General features: G+C 36.8%; 1 protein-coding gene and 1 long non-coding RNA gene across 2 annotated transcripts; one reads left to right on the top strand and one right to left on the bottom strand.

Annotated features, from left to right (window-relative positions):
* The first annotated feature begins 1,416 nt into the window (after nucleotides 1-1,416).
* On the top strand, nucleotides 1,417-3,226 carry LOC136821535 (uncharacterized). The gene is made up of 4 exons (XR_010848761.1): nucleotides 1,417-1,873; nucleotides 2,114-2,201; nucleotides 2,549-2,687; nucleotides 2,919-3,226. It is a non-coding gene; the product is annotated as an uncharacterized lncRNA (long non-coding RNA).
* An 8,514-nt stretch (nucleotides 3,227-11,740) lies between these two features.
* Nucleotides 11,741-15,848, bottom strand: LOC136821560 (uncharacterized). Its single transcript, XM_067077786.1, has 2 exons — nucleotides 15,062-15,848; nucleotides 11,741-11,840 (listed from the first exon to the last, which is right to left on the bottom strand). The coding sequence occupies exons 1-2, from the start codon at nucleotides 15,846-15,848 to the stop codon at nucleotides 11,803-11,805; spliced, it is 825 nt and encodes a 274-aa protein (XP_066933887.1). The 3' UTR covers nucleotides 11,741-11,802.
* Between the last annotated feature and the right edge of the window lie 900 nt (nucleotides 15,849-16,748).

The raw sequence follows: 16,748 nt of genomic DNA, 5'->3' as shown, positions 1-16,748 counted from the left end.
GCTTTATTCTTGCAGCTTCCCAACATCCAAGCTCTCAAACATCACAAGCCGAATGAAATTACTTTCGATTTCCCGTAGAAATTATGCGATAAACAATTCGGGGGTCAATGAATTGACAATCGAACGCAATCAAACATCAATTGAACACAATCGAATATCAATCGAATCTGAAAATTGCAGTAATATTCAATTGAGATTCGATTGCATTCGACAATCGAATTTCAATCGGTCGATTGCGTTTGATTTGGTTCGACTGGTTCGATCGTCGATTCCGTTCGATTGAGATCGTCTAGTTTTAGGGGGTACCTATATTGCTGGGGGGACCTACAACGGCATGTGAAAGATCTGGGGGCTGGCTTTGTTTAAAATTGGGAGTAATCTTTTTCTGCTTTCAATCCACAGATTCATTGTTTTAGTCCAACTTTTATATCATTCACATTATTGAAGGTCAAGTGTCTTAAGTCAAGGAACTTGGTTTTCTTAAATGTACATCATTCCATATAGTTTGTATTTTTAAAGCTTCACACAGTTTTTGTAGTTTACATTTATTGTTTATATTTGTTTCTTAGTTCATGAAAAAGTCTTTGTTTCGTGTAAAATAGCATCTTTGTTTCATCTTTATTTTATCTGTTGATCCTTCTTACCTTAGGTTATTCTACTGAGGGATGAGAGGTTTTATTTCAGGGGGTACCAAATTTTTAGGGGGGGGGCTAAATTTTCTGGGGGAACTTAGAACCCCTCTGCATACCATGTTGAGTTCTCAACAGTAGTAACTTGCATCAATGGAGGCTAACATGCATAGCCCTCAAATGAGTGACCTGTCTGGTCCTTAAAATCAAAACAAAAATAGTAGAGTAGAGCTGCGAGCGAAGCTGCGTATAGTTCATATGTTTTGAAATTTTGCTGCTTTGATTGGTCAGTCATTTGAGGACTATGGCGGCAATCAAAAATATGTTCCATTCGGGTCCTAAAACATCTTCAAATCCAGTCAGTCGGTCGGTTGGTAGTAAATTTTGTCGGATTTTTAAGATCTAGTAAATCTCAATGAATCAAGTCTGCAATCAACAGAATCTTATGGCGCCATCTTTAATTTGTCAAACTAAATGTGCGCACACATGTGTTAACCTTAAAGCGGCCCTTATTTCGGGCCCCCAGGGTATTGGCCCTACCGCGTTGCTGAATTTTGACATGAAAATTTCAATAAGGGTGCATAAAAAACTTGAACGGGACTCAATGTGGGTTAAGTAAACAAAAGATAATGATTCAAAGACATGCTCCGTTTGCCCGTGCCTGCCATTATGGGAAAGATCCGAACCTGCAAACAGCGCCAAAAAACCCGACGATTTTGTGAAATGCTCTGTAAAACAATGATGGTTCATAAGTTAAGTCATATTTTTCAACTTTTATTTCAAGGTTTGAGACTCAAACGTGGATAGAGATTCACCAGACGGTGCCAAACAATATGTTTCACTCAAGACAACCGATGTTACTCCAATCAAATACCTTGTCAATTTCTATGACAACCAGACCGAAAACTTCTTCCCACCTGACAAGCTTGGTATAATTGGTTAACCCCATTAAGGGAGTTAGTCTGGTCTAGGGGCGTCTGATTACGCCTACTTTAATTATGATTTTTATTATTGAGGCAGAGTTGATGACGTCAAAGATTATCAAATCCGAGTGCAATTGAATAAGATCAGTGGGAAAATTGAGCACAACATTAACAATCCGTCAGCGCTCTTTCTTAAACTGACACCTCAGTTCCATCAAGTGAAAAAGTATATCAGAGTCATCGGGTCTAAAGGAAGCACAATCTTGCTTTGAAGATATGGTACAATTATTTCAAGTACCCATAATTATGTCATGGTTGAAGGTTTGTGGTTTTTTAATAGACACAAAATATAGCGAGGGGTTGAAATCCTGAATTATTAAGGGTCGTGGCTGAATGATTCTGCAATTTTGTCCCATAATTGTTATTGGTGAATAGAGAATACCAACTATCAATCATTTTCATTATCACTTTGTCAGCTTGTGAGGCGACTGGTAAAGATTCTTTTCATCCTAAAGGGTTGATAATTGTATAAAAAACATTGTTCTCATCTTATTATGAAAGGTTGGTCTGTACATCATCATAGCATAACCTGACAATGACGATCAGAAAGTGTATTTGGCTGTCATAAGAGATGTCACCAAGAAAGAAGGTATAAAATTTGGTTCTAATATTTTGTACTCAGGATTCAACTTAGCTCACTTAAAATGTACTTTACTAGAATCTGATAATATCTGCGTGTATGTCTGTATGTCATCTCAAAATTTTGGGACATGCTGGAGAATGGTCTGATTTGGCTGAAATTTTACACACTTGTTCCTTGTTCCTATCTGTGTTTTTATTTTTCATATTTTTTTTACTTTGATTTTTAGGGGCATGTTCAAAAGTTTCTTGCCAAAACTAGGCGTAAATTTTTAGGGCAGGCTAGAGACTTCAAAAATGGTCCAATATGGCTGAAGTTCTGTTCTATTTTCATTTTTTTTTAATTTTGATTTTTAGGGGTGTGTCAAAACGAGGCAAAAAACCTAGGGACAGGCTGGAGACTTCAGAAAATGATCCAATATATCAGAAATTGTATGTTGGTGTTTACAATTAGGTCTACGAATACTTTAAAAGATATCAAAGTTGAGCAACTACGGTTAGCACGTTTAACATTTTTATATGCTCAGAATTCAACTCAGCTCACTTTACTTAATTTTGTTAAAAGAAATACATGTGATTAGTTGGTTTATGTAAAAGCTTATCTGCTTTTGGGCTTTTTAATCTAATTTAAATGGAATGGGTGTTTTCAGTGTAGCCGACAGAGTGACCAATCTTTCAAATTGTATACTGTAAAATTGAAATACGAGCTTCTTTGTTTTTATTACAGGACACAAGTCAAACAGTTATCTTGTGGATTTTACAGACAGATCCAAGAGGAGGGTGGCATCCAGCCGTTTCTGTATCCTTTCACAATACAAAAGTACAGAAATGAGTGAAGAAATGCAGTTGTAATAACAACAAGACAGAAGGAGCTGGTTCTCGATGTGCAAGGTCAGTTCTTGGTTCATAAATTTCATTCTCTTTCAAAAATTCCTATACAAAAGGATCTCAATAATTTGAATCTCTATAGACTATACCGGGTGCACCAAAAAAAGTATACAACTTTGTTGAGATATTGTGAGCTTCAGGATTTAATTTTTTTGTTCATTCTTTTTTTATCTCATAGTTAGAGGATGCTCTAACTTTTGAACTATCATACATTAGGTTTGAAAAAGTAATTCGAAAATTATTTAAAAAAAACTGACTTTTTTTAATGTCGAAATTTCAAAAAATCATCAAAAACAGCGAGCAAACTTTTTTCTTGGCACTTACCTTCTTTACACATAAAAGTACCAAAAAATGCAACTGTCTTCATCAAAACTCGTTACGGAATTTAAGAATATGGTAAAACAAGCTATTCCAATGTGAAAAAATATTTTTGGTAAAGCTGAACATTTTTTTGGAAATCTCCAAGAGAGGTGTGCTACGTGAGAAAATTAAATAACAAATAAATCACCATTCCTCAACTAGTTGCTCAAAGAACTTGGGTCTGCATTGAGCTTGCTGTGGTTGGAAATATTCATGACGTGTAAATAAGATGGACAAACTGTTGGCAAAATATAAGATAGGAGAAAAAAGAATCAAAAAGACAATGAAATTGTGCCTTTGTCAATTTTTCTTATTCATAGCGTGATTGCTGTTTTTAATGATTTTTTGAAATTTCGACATGGAAAAAAAGTCAGTTTTTTGGAAATAACTTTCGAACTACTTTTTCAAATTTAATGTATAATAGCTCAAAATTCAAGTTAGAGCATCCTCTATACAATAAAAAAAGAATGAACAAAAAATATAGATCCTGAAGCTCACAATATCTTGACAAACCTGTATACTTTTTTTTGGTGCACCCGGTATATCTCAAATTTTTCCCTAAATTGTACAGATTTTAACACCCCCTGTTTATTTGATGGAGTAATTTTTTGTTAAGAGATGAATTATTTTCAAAGTAATAAAATGAGATAGACAGGTTTAGTAAAATTTAAAAATAGTGATTCCCAAAATGCGACGGAGCCAAATTTTCGAAGAAAGAGATTTTCTGATGTCAGGATATTCTCATTAGATTTTCCTGATTTCTGTTATTTTTTTATTCAAGACCAATTAATAAATGAATCGTTTGTGACACATGAACTTTCAGCTGGTATTTTAACTCTAAAAAAAAATCTTAAAAAATAATGCAAAAAAATTAAAAAAAAGTTAGACTAATTCGAGTCAAATTTTAGGTTTTCTATACTAAAAAGTTTTTAGGGTTCATCTGTTTTTATGGATTTTTAGATTCAATCTTATGTTCATTGTTAAGTATAACTTGTTTCTTCTTTATTCATAGCTATTTATGTTTCTCAAGACATCAGATTGATGTTACAAACCAATTTTAAAATGAGATTAGAATACAATGATTATTTTCTACCAAAATGTCATCCGTGGTTATGTAAATGTTTTGGTAAGCATCTTTCCAAAATATAATTTCATACTCTTGTTCCAACCAAAACTTTTGGTGAAACCCTGGGGTGTGATTATTGTGTCTATTAATTTCAAATTTTGGTAACTTTGTTTTTATCAGACATTGCAGATAACGTGATTTCATTTTTTCAGTTATCCATTTTTCAGCATGCGCGTCGGTCAAAAATCAACCTTGTAGTATAAAAAGGATTTAACATTTTCATGTATTTACATTTTATTGATTGGATTTTATAGAAATTGTCTGTTACCCCTGTTGAAGTTATCCATTTTTGAGCTCCACCAGCCTTAAAAATAAAGATCCCCTGATGGATATCCACTTACTCTGCTCTAGACCCCTGGATATCCAAGCATTCTGTCTTGACTCCCTGGATATTTTTTGCATTATACTCTAAGCCAACTTGATATCCTTAAAAAGTTCTCTTAAATACCCATTAACTCTTTTGAATAGTACAAAAGAATACCAGTATCATTTTCCTGCTAAGCAACAAAAACTATCAGTCTCATCTCCCTCCTAATGTGCATAAAATAATTAGTCCTCTCATTCTCCTTCGAAAATACAAGGAATACCATGGGCATCTCTTTAAATTACAAAGAATGTCATTAAAAATGCATAAAATACCAATTTCATTTTCCTTCCAAAATGTACAAAGAATACCAGTCTCCTTTTTCCTTAAAAAATACAAAGAATTCCAGTTTCATTTTCCTTCAAAAATACAAAGAATATCAGTCTCATCCTCCTTCAAAAACTCGAAGATTTTTCCTTAAAAACTACAAAAATCAATCAATCTTGTAGTACAAAAACACACTTTTTATGTATTTATATGTTCTAAAAATGAATACACCGTTTAGTAGTGTCAACTGCGCATGCGTCCAAACCATTTTCCATTGTTTTGACTTTAGCGACCGCTCTTTCCCGTAAAAAAACGTTAGGTAAAATTCCGGTTCTCGTAAGGAAACCTAGCAGAGAAATGGTAGGTAAAGAACTCCTTTTAATCATAACTTCTTTCCCTCTCGATGAATTTTTGTGAAATTTTCAGGAGACATCCATAAAATTATTATTTATATCATTTTTAAATATCTAAATCATTCTCTTTGAAGGAAATAAATAAATTGACAATGTTTACATTCCTCTATCCGTCCACAGTACTAAAAGGCGCATTTTTACCTACCGTTTTTAGGGTGGAACACGGTAGAGATAGCGAGACTCCTTAACGGTGTATTGTTAGAAATTCTAAACAATAGCCCTTAGTGTAATATCATAATATCAGGGGTGGTCAAAGCAATTTTTTCACAAAATGTGCTAGAATGCTAAAAAGCAATCCCAGGCCTTACCCGCCCGAAACTTCGAATTTCTCATAAAAATATTTAATTCATGCTCAAGTATTAAAAGTTTCTTTCTGATCCCCAGTGAAATATTTGAATTCATAAAAAATTCGATTCGAAAATTAAAAAAAAAATCACTGAAAGTATCTTACTGTACTATTTCAAGTTCCAACTACAAGCTGAAATTGACAAAGATACGTAAGCGTCCTATGTACCATTCTAACAATGTACAGTACTATGTTTAATTTTGATAGGGTTAACCACACAGACCCACTCACTGGGACCCCAGCCCCACTGGAAAATTTACCCTAAATGGTGGAAAAATACCCTAAAATTCAGCCCCACTGGGAAATTGACTCTGGTTTCATCCCTACTTGAAGTTCAATGTAACAAATTACAATCGAAAACCATCTCCACTGGAATCTTTGAGCTGAGAAACAATAGAATTTCAATCCCCATTAGGATTTTGATAGAAATTTTCATCCCCACTGATAACAAACCTTTCACCGGGGCTGTGAGACAGGGGTGTCGCACATCTTATTGCTTTTTATGTTTTGCTTTACTTTACTCCTATATATTTTTTTCTTTCATCAGGTTGCCTCGTACTATGATTATTGTCAATGTTTAATGGCTGATTTTGGGAACATTCAAAGTGGTATTTTGCTGAAAATATGGGTGGTAGTGATTCTCTATTTGGTTTAACTGTTACGTTAGAAAGCTATGGTATGTATGGTTTGATTCATTGTACGACAATACCAAAATGTGATAAAACGTGCTTGAGTCAAGGAAATGTAAACTAGAAGGTGACCTAATGAAAATTGGTTGGTTGGTGAGTTTAGCTTACTTTATTCATAATTGTTATTTTTTAGATCTTATTGTCTGGTGCTTGTGAATTTATTTAATGACTTCTTCAATAATTTCTTGACCTCTGTAAAGCAGTAAAGCATAGCTGGTTTATATAGTAAAGCGGATTCTGGCTGAAAGGAATTAATAAAAAGAATTGATTTTTTGACTATTGTGTCTGAACATTAAAATCTTAACTTTGTAAGTTTGATCTAAATTTGTGTGCGAGTTCTGGGCGTGTCTTGCACAAGCTAATTTCTTGCACCATGAATGCACTCTCTCCGAACGTTAGACACATGAATCCTTATCAACACATAGAGGGGAATCATATGTTTTCTTTCCAAATACACTCTACTCTTCTTTTTCCTTCATTCCTTCATCATCCCAAACTTCGTCGTCATTACTTACTACTCTTATGAATTCTTCTTCAATCCTTCATGTTTAACTTACATTGCCATTGGGTGTTTTCAACTGTGTCTCTTTTAGTTAGACATCATCATCAAGCGACCGTAGTACAGTGGTAGATCATCCGGCAACGGTTCGCAAGGTTGTGGGTTCAACCCCCAGCCGGGTTATACCAAAGATTCCCAAAATGGTACTTGATGCCTCTCTGCTTGATGCTCAGCAACTAAGAGAAGGATCAAGGGTAAGTGGAGAAATCCAGGGAGAAAGAGTGGCGCCCTCCCCTACCTTCGGGTAGATAGGTATCGAAAGAGGAGCCTTCGGGTCGCCTTCGTCTGCGGTCGCAGACTTACTTACTACTTAGAGACATCATTGAAGACAGAATTTGAACGTCCTTGGTTCTTGAGATCTAAACTTTCGCTTTATGCACGACGATCGGTACTTCTTGTCTCATTATTTTTTTCCCACCAGTATTACCAAATATCGATGAATACCAACACGACCAATCCCAAAGTGCTACTCGCCATTCATTTCAATATAATGTCAGTCTTGTAGGTTTTTCGTTCAAAATTTTTGAGAATGTTGTCTAAATGATTTGCAGTTCGTATTGCTAAGTTAGTCGAAAGCTCACCCTTTTGGAATGTTTTACAACGGGCATTTGGTTCACTCTACAATAAATTTATCGATTTTTATCTTGTTAAGAAGGGACCGGGGCAGCAGTGGTAAAAGCGGGTGGTTGGTGCCCTGATGAAAAAATCAAATTTATTTTCAAATCTTTGTCAAATTCCGTCAGTGTAATAAATATTTAGAAGAAATTAGGTGAAGATGAGGCTGATTCCCGATATAAAAATCAACACGAAAATTAATCCATTTGAGGTAAACAGCGAAACCAAAAATCTTCTCAGAAGAAGCATTTAAATATTAAAGAAACTTACACAGTTTGCCGGTTGCACATTATAAGTAAGTCGAGAAGATAAAAGTTGATAAGTTTAATATCGTGTTTTTCATATGTTCACAAAACTTTGTTTTTTGAAAACGCTTTACTATGATTTTGAAAATTATCACAAAATATTGAGGAAAATATGGACTTACCTCATTCTATTGTTCAAGTTGCCAACCTCTAGCTGGTCAAGCCGATGCCTAAATTCTGTGTCTAAAGAAAAATTAAAATGGTATCACATTCTACAATGACGCTTGGTTTTCTTTTATAAAAGAACAGTAGCATCATAAAAAGCAATTTTGAAAAGTAATAATAACAAGTTGGTGCCGAAAATCTTTTTTGAAAAATCTAGTAATGATTTTACTTACTGGCAGCAGTTATCTGCGCCAAGGCAGTGTTGTTTTGCTGCAAATCATTTTCTGTCCGATGTTGTTTTCGTTCTTGTGGTTCCGGTTTTAATCTCAGAAAAATGTAGGATATAATTTTCGAAAATTGCTTGAGTTTGAATGAAAATTTCACAATTGTACCCGAAAATAAGGAACCATTTTTCCGCTAATTTTCATCCAAGCAAACAATCCACGTAAAACAAGATACTCTAGATTAAGTGAAAGCCTATGCTCAACTTCATAAAAACCAGGGGGGAAAGGAAATAATGAAACTTTTCCATTGTTATGAGAAGAAAAAAAAGAAAACAAAATATTACATATTTAATGTATATGTCCAAAAGACGTTAAATGTACATAGTGGTCCAAAATCGCAAGAATTCCATCCTTTTACAAAGCTATCTACGCTCTCAGTTTTAAAGGTTTTTCCTGAGACCTTTTAGAGTCTCATATCAAGCGAGACTTTACAAGTCTAAATATATGCCTTTCAGGTTCCCGTAGAAGTCCTTAGCGGGTCTGGTTTACCAGCTAGGACAATTAGATCATTAAAGGTCTCAACCGAGACACTTTTGTTCCCAAAAGAAACCTTAACAGGTTTCATTTCAAATTTGGTTTTGTTTCATACACCAAAGGGCCTCTTTGCTTACCACGACCGTACGAACACCGTCCAACTTCGTCTTATCAGCCTTGGGCGGAATTGAGTGGCGTATCTTTCAGCGTATTGTGTAAACGACCTGTGATAGACCAGCCATCAACAAGTCGGCAAAACTCGGAAAGAATCTAAAAACGAAAAAATTTAAATATAACCAATACAAAATGAATAGCATGGATAATAGTTTATATCTCTTCAAAAGTACTCTCGGGTACCTAATAGCCGAGGGGTTTGGAATAAGCGGGGGGGTTGGAAAAAATCTCAAAACTTAATAAGCGGGGGTTGGAATAAAAATGTCCTGGGTGGAAAATTTTTGAAAAGGAGGCTAATACAGCATAATTAGGACAAAAGAGGGAACTTGCAAAAACATTTTCCCAAAAATTAATAAGTGGGGGGTTGGAATAAGAATGTCCTGGGTGTAAAATTTTCGAAAAATTAATTAGCGGGGGGGGGGAAGGCTATTAGGTACCCGAGAGTAGACAGACTTAGGGGACATGTTTAAATTACAAGAATGAAATAAATAAACGAGTCAACATTTGTTTAAATTCGAAGAAGTGTTATTGATTGATTATCTAGCTTATTTGACAACGATTTTCCTTCAAGAAAAGAAATACAGACAAGCGGACGTTTCTACAGACTGACAGACATTCAAAATGAAATTTTAATTTCCTATCTCGTCCTTGTTTGCAAGTAGAGGATATTCGTTTATTATTATGGAGAACAACTTCACGTCCAATTCGTTTACGATATATGCTCTCCTATCCGGATACGTTCTCTCCATTGCTTGTTTACATTTAACATGATCTCTTTGCTGGATCATTTTCCTAGCTTCTTTACCATGAAGCCTTTAAGCTTGTTTTGCATCTCGTTATTCTCCCCTTCTTCGCGAGGGGGGAGGTAGTTTGGCACGCCCCAACTTAAGATCCTCGCACGCTCGAAGGTCGTGTTATTATCTGCCGATGTGCTTTTTCGCTTTCCGTAAAGGCGGTGCTTTTCCAGAACTTCAGAGACATCGGTGATATGCTTCCGTGTGTTTTTGAAATGGGTCTTGAGCCCCTTTTGAAAAAATGCTTCCGTGTCAGGTTTGTCGATGTGGTATTCTACTAGGTACGGCCAACGATCGACTATGGCTTCAGTCATTTTCTCGTATTGCTTGCTTGTTGGAAAGCTGAAAAGGAAACTGATATTTAATATTTTCATAACCAGAGTTGATAGTCCAGGGGAGAGTATGCAAAATACTGCAATTGGGTATTTTTGACTATAAAGCATGATATACAATATTTTGTTTGAAAATAAACACGTTTGGTTTTGTCATGTCCTTAGCTCACACAAAAAAGATATTAATTTTTCACGAACCGATGTCTTAAACCAGACCTCAAGATGGCTCGAAATTAATCTTTACCTACCGAACTCTTAGGCGATATATTACTCACTAGACACCATGTCTCGCGGTCGTAGCCTCGTTATAAATCTCAATATACAAAGATGTGCGGTAAGACTTCTCCGTAGGTCCTGCTTTTTGTCAAGGCATTTTAGTACATTCTGACGTACCATGTGATTAAGAATTATAAATGGATTCGGCCAAGGTCAGGAAAAATGAATCCAGCTTAATAACAACATAACGGTAATGCGACTGTATTGTAAAAATATGTACTTTTCCCATCCTACAAAGGCTATAAAGGTTTCCAAACTTTTTTGTGATTAATTGTACTTGGTAATTTTTAGTAAACAAATGAATACCGAAACTAAAATAAGGAGTAGAGTACTTACAAATATCGGTTTCCGTTAGCATCAGCATCATCCAAGGGATCATCAATAGATCACTTGATTATGACGCAAAACGTTGCACGTACCGGGTGACCCACGAAAAAGTTCGGACGTTTCCCGACGTCTTGAGGCCGAACAAATGTCCCAAAGTGCTTGGAGTTTTGATATTTAGAAAGTAGATATCCTAACTTAAAATTTGAGCCATCACTTTTTAAATTTGACCAACTTGTTCTCTACTTATGAACTTTTAAAGTCAAAATTCACTTTTCGAAAAGTGTAAAAAACACGTAAAAAAGAGTTATTATATTCATGCAATCAATTAGAAAATCACTAACAAATTGACTTATTTAACGAGTTTTATGACATTAATAATTAACTAGGTCAGCGTGTTTCAAACACACTGTTGGCGATCGCTTATTTCCGACAAAATCATTGGAGAAAGAACCTTCTGTAGTGTTCACTAAGAAAAGAATTTTCACTTTGTCCAATTTTTTAGTTTAGTCGTAGAAGGGCAAGGTTTGCTACTTTACACCCTGCGATGCGGATCTGTCTCTGTTAATTATGGCAAGATTAGAACAGCTAGACGAAATTCGAGAATTTTATAAGCGCGACGCGAAGCGTCGCGCGAAATGAAATTTAGATTTTACATCAGAAAATCTAAGAGAATTTATGGTGCGAACATGGTTCCGAAAAGGCCTAACTAACCGACCAGCACAATGGATAAAGATTACGTTAGGTTTTAATCTAGAGTTTTATAATAAAGAATAATGCCGAAAATTGTCCTGAGTGATCGAAACAAGTTTTAGCTAAATCTAAATCGCTATAAAATGATTCACAAAAGAAATCTGAGACAATAAATATGTTTTTGACCCGTACAGGGTTAATCGTTTTATTTCTTTAATAAAAATTAATTGAAACCGCGTCCTCTTCCGCGACCGTTCCATCCTGAAAAATATGATAGAATCAGATGATAAGAATTTATGTCAACAGGGAGGGAGGGCGAGGCACCATAAATTCTCTTAGATTTTCTGATGTAAAATCTAAATTTCATTTCGCGCGACGCTTCGCGTCGCGCTTATAAAATTCTCGAATTTTACATCAAAAAATCTTGCAAGATTTTATGGTGCGACCATGGGATCCGAAAAGTGGCCAAAAGGCCGCGTTCGGCCAGTGCCCTTCCTTGTTCAAAGCTCATTTTAACATCTCCTTCTGAGCCTGTTCAAGATTGCTAAGAATAGGTTTATGATAAAAAGTTTGCCATGTTGAAGCACTGCTCCAATTCCCACAATTCATTATTTCCGACACTGAGGCTCCCAATACCTTGAGTTTAGAGGAGGCTGCAGATCTAGTAGAATGTGCTGTAAATTTTGAGATGTCTACCCCAACGTTACCTAAGACTGTTTTTAACCATCTCCCAATAGTGCTAGAGGTGACACCCTTATGTGGATTGACAAAACTGAGAAAAAATCTTGTTTCTCCATTCTCTTCTCTCCACGCTTTAGTTCTGTCTATGTAACTTTTGATGGTGGAGACTGGGCATAGTCTAACCCCTGACGCAATAAAGCACACCGGTTTTGGACTCTTCCCTTTTTTCCTAAAACCTTTTGGTTTCTGACTAAGTTTAAAAACTATTTTATTTTCTCCAACTGCCATGTATCTTGTGTCAAAAATGTGAAGGTCTGAACATCTCTTAATGGCAGTTAAGGCCATCAGCATAACTGTTTTTAAAGTCAAATCCTTATTAGTCAACTCTTGGTCCTTTCCTAAGTCTCTCAAACAGTTCAAGACGTCCTCAACCTCCCAGATTACATTATACTTTGGGGTCGGGGGTCTTAGATTGTCTATCCCAGACAACAATAGACAAACTTCTTTAGTCTGTCCTACCCTGATCCCGTTCACAGGATGATGATAGGCAGATATGGCTGATCGATACACATTAATAGTTCTGTATTCATATCCTTCATGGTAAAGTTCTGTGAGAAACTCAACTACCACGTTTACAGGTGCTTCAAAGGGATCCACCTGTTTCCCGCCACACCACAGAACCCACTTTCTCCAAGGCGTTTTGTAAGCACAAGTTGTGCTTTCGCGTCTTGCCTGGACCATGATTGAGGAAGCTGATTCTGAAAAGCCTTGCTTCTGTAACTGTTCCCGGATACTAGAAACGCCGCAAGTTGTAGGGTGTGGTTTAAGACTAACGGGTGTGGTTTTTGCATGTGATTCAGAAGTATGTTTCTTTTCTGAGGTAACAGGACAGGTTCTGCTATCAACATTGATAGCAACACTGGAAACCAAGGTTGTCCTGGCCAAAGCGGAGCTATTACTAGCGCTTTTGGAGTTGATTGTTTCTTGATGATCTTTAAAACCCTGCCCATTAGGCAAAAGGGTGGAAACAGGTAAGGGTATTTTCCCCAGTTCTGGTAAAGAGAATTTGTTGCTAACGACTCTGGGTCTGGATTTAGGGACATGTAAAGAGGTAGTTTTCTCATTATCCTTGATGCAAAGCAATCTATTTCCGGTAATCCCCATAAATTTGTTAGTTTCCAAAATATTTGGTTTGATAGCTCCCACTCGCTGGAGTTTGCTTTTTGTCTTGACCTCCAATCCGCTATTTTGTTTTCTTTTGATGGGATCCAGGACGCAGTAATCATGGTCCCATTCTCGTTGAGAAATTCCCAAATCCTTTTGGCTATAGTTGTTATTTTTTTCGATTTGGTCCCCCCTTTGTGTATTAGGTAGTGTAATGCTGTCATGTTGTCCATGAATATATGTACTAACCTGGGCTTCCTGTCCTTCAAAAAAGTTTTCAGAGCTAACTCTGCTGCTATGAGTTCTAACTCGTTTATGTGGTGGTTCTCCTTCTCCTCTTTCGTCCACACTCCCCCTGTTGATCTCCCCCCCTCTAGGGAAGCTCCCCAACCTTCTTCCGACGAGGCATCGGTGTGGATCACTAAGTCTGGATTCCCCAGTTTCATTGGAGCTCCCTGGCTCAATGTTATGTTGTTCACCCACCATTGTAGTTCCTTTAGGGATTCCTCCGAGAGTTTTATTTCCTCCTCGTATCCCAGTTTCTGATATTGTCCCTCTATCAGGTCTTGTTGCAATGCTCTCACTTGCATAGGTGCCATTGATATGGCTGGCAGAGTTGCCTGTAGTTTCCCTATTAGGCTCGCTAAACTCCTTAAACTTATAACTTTCTGTTTCAGAGTGTCCTGACAGAGGTTCAATATTTTGTGGACCTTTTCTCCTGGCAACCACACTGTCATTGTGTTGCTGTTTATTATCATGCCAAGAAACTCCATCTCTTGTGATGGCTTCAGTTCTGATTTTTCCCAATTTATCGAAAACCCTAATTTCTGCAGCAGGAATAACACTGAATCCCTTGCTTGTATGGTTTCCTCTTTTGTCGATCCAATGATCAGTAGGTCGTCTAAGTATGCCACTAGTTTTATCATCAGCCTCCTTAGGACTGTCAATGGTACTTTCAGTAATTTTGTAAAGATTCGTGGGCCTGGGCCTACCCCAAAGGCTAGAACACACATTTCGTAAAGTTTTTTCTCCCATCGAAAACGTAAATACTTTTGGCTCTCCGGATGGATTGGGATGTGCCAATATGCATCCTTCAAATCTATTTTTATCATGTAGTCTCCCTGATTCAACAGGTCTGACACATTCTTCATCCCTTCCATTTTGAAGTGGATGTATGGCATGTATGAGTTCACTTTTTTCAAATTGATAATAGGGCGAAACTTGTTTGGCTCCTTTTTGGGCCTTACAAAAATTGTTGACAGAAATTGGTCCTTCACAGATTGTACCTCTTTCAGGGCACCCTTCTGTATCATAGTCTCTATTTCCTTGCTCACTATTTCTTTTTTCTCCTGAGTCATAGGAATTTGTTTTGGTTCCCCCCACTGTCGGGGTTTGCCCACTATTGGGAGTCTCCACCCGCTCACAATCTCTAGAATTGTCTGATCTGAAGTCAATATTTTCCAGTTTACTAGAAAGAGCCTTAGCCTGCCCGCTGATTGCGGAATATTTTGTATTTTTGAATTTTCTGGAAAAAGATTTGATAGCTTTGGGTGGACAAAATTGAGACTCTCTGGTTCCCATTGATTGGCTACCTGTGAGTCCTTGAGTGTTATGTTTGGTTGATGAAACTTTCTTACCTCTGTTCCATCTGTTAAAACCACGACCTCTTGACACCCCTCCACGTGGCATGTGGTTCGTGGAAGGGCCCTGTTGATTGGGCCGAGTATTTGGTGGAAAACGTCTTCTGACTGTTGATGATGACTTTCCCATGAGTTTTTCTGCAGCATCTTGCGCCTTAGCTGTTGCTTTCACATGCTTTTGAAAGCATTCACCGAATAAAAATTTTGACTCTGAGTTCAGGTCCTCAACGTTGTCTTTAATAAGGCTCTTGGCCTGTTTCACGTCATTCAAACCTGCCAGTATTGACAATCTCCTTTCATATGTGACCTTGTTGATCACTTGGCCCAAGATGACAACAGCATCATTCAAATTTCCCAGAACTGTCGCAGGATCAATCTCTTCAACTTCATCACCACCGTTAACCACGTCCTGCATTTTTTGCCATGCTGAAGACAGTGGTCCTAACACTTGAAATAGTCTCTCGTGTATTTTCTGGTTTTCGTTGTCTTGTGACACAATTTTATGAAGACCCTTCTTGTCCAGTAGTGCCTTCATGAAAGGATCCAATTTTGTGGCAGTTTTAATGTTCTTTGGTGGTTGAATGGTAGTGAATACCTCCAGTTCCTTTTCTTGGAGATAGGTCTGGTTCCTGTTCTGTAAAAATTCAGCCAATTCCTCAGACAGTTCCCAGGATGTTGATTCCGATTTTATGTCTGGAAGCATGAATCTCTTTGCTGGAGGTTGAACTTCTTCAGGTATAGGGCTTCCAGGTCTTCCTCCTACAGCTTGTTCGTTGTCGGCCATTATTAAATTCACTGATTAGTCAGATTAAAAAAGATTAATAAGTTGGTTATATTTCAAAAATTTTGTTTCGTGCTGGTCGACTGTGTCCTTCTTCGGTAGAATTTACAAGGGAAGGGCACTGGCCGAACGCGGCCTTTTGGCCACTTTTCGGATCCCATGGTCGCACCATAAAATCTTGCAAGATTTTTTGATGTAAAATTATAAAGTCGAGATAAATGGTCGAGTGAACCTTGCCTCTTTAAAAGCTACTTTATCGTTGTTTTGTTACTGAGACCATGCAATTTCAAATCAGGACACTTATTTTACTATCAAAATCGTTGTAGTAAAAAACAAAATATATATATATGAATCTCTTTTATCACCAGTAGAATGGTATATAAACAAAAATATGTTCAGGTTAAAAAGAAGAAAATAAAAAACAAGACTACGTTAAATAGAATATATGAACAGTCAACATGCGAGAACAGGGATTTGAACAGGATAAAAGAAAGAACTAAATAGACAGAGGTCAGATCCCTGTTCTCGCTCTGATGACGTGTTCTTCTAACATTGCTTTGAAAGCAACCCGATTATCATAAACATGCCAGTTTTGAATATAATCATTGTACTTATCAAAGATATCTGAGGGCAGTTGATCAAAACATTGAATAATACGGTGTCTTTTGCCGAATAGTGTTTCTGTGAAAGATATGTCGTTAAGATCGATTATTCTTTGACATTTGTCGAGAAAGCTGAATTCTACGTTCGTATGAGTAGACAGTAAAAAGCAGATATAACTCTTGGTAGATTCATTAAGCACTAATTGCCTGAGTAAGTTCAGACGACGTTCATCGATAATGCTGCATACATTGGGAATACTGTACAGTCGATGAATGTCGTTTTTACTTCTCTTCGATATAT

The sequence above is a fragment of the Clytia hemisphaerica genome, unplaced genomic scaffold, assembly GCF_902728285.1.
Source record: "Clytia hemisphaerica strain Z4C2 unplaced genomic scaffold, Clytia hemisphaerica genome assembly, whole genome shotgun sequence".
Classification (NCBI taxonomy): domain Eukaryota; kingdom Metazoa; phylum Cnidaria; class Hydrozoa; order Leptothecata; family Clytiidae; genus Clytia; species Clytia hemisphaerica.
This window is presented reverse-complemented; position numbering and strand designations above follow the sequence as displayed.

Bases quoted from the DNA above. Each gene is read 5' to 3' on its own strand.
- LOC136821560 (XM_067077786.1), bottom strand. From the start codon at position 15,848: ATGGCCGACAACGAACAAGCTGTAGGAGGAAGACCTGGAAGCCCTATA. The intron at 11,841-15,061 runs GTAAGAAAGTTT...CATATTTTTCAG, and splicing joins TTTTAACAGATGGAACAGAG to GATGGAACGGTCGCGGAAGA.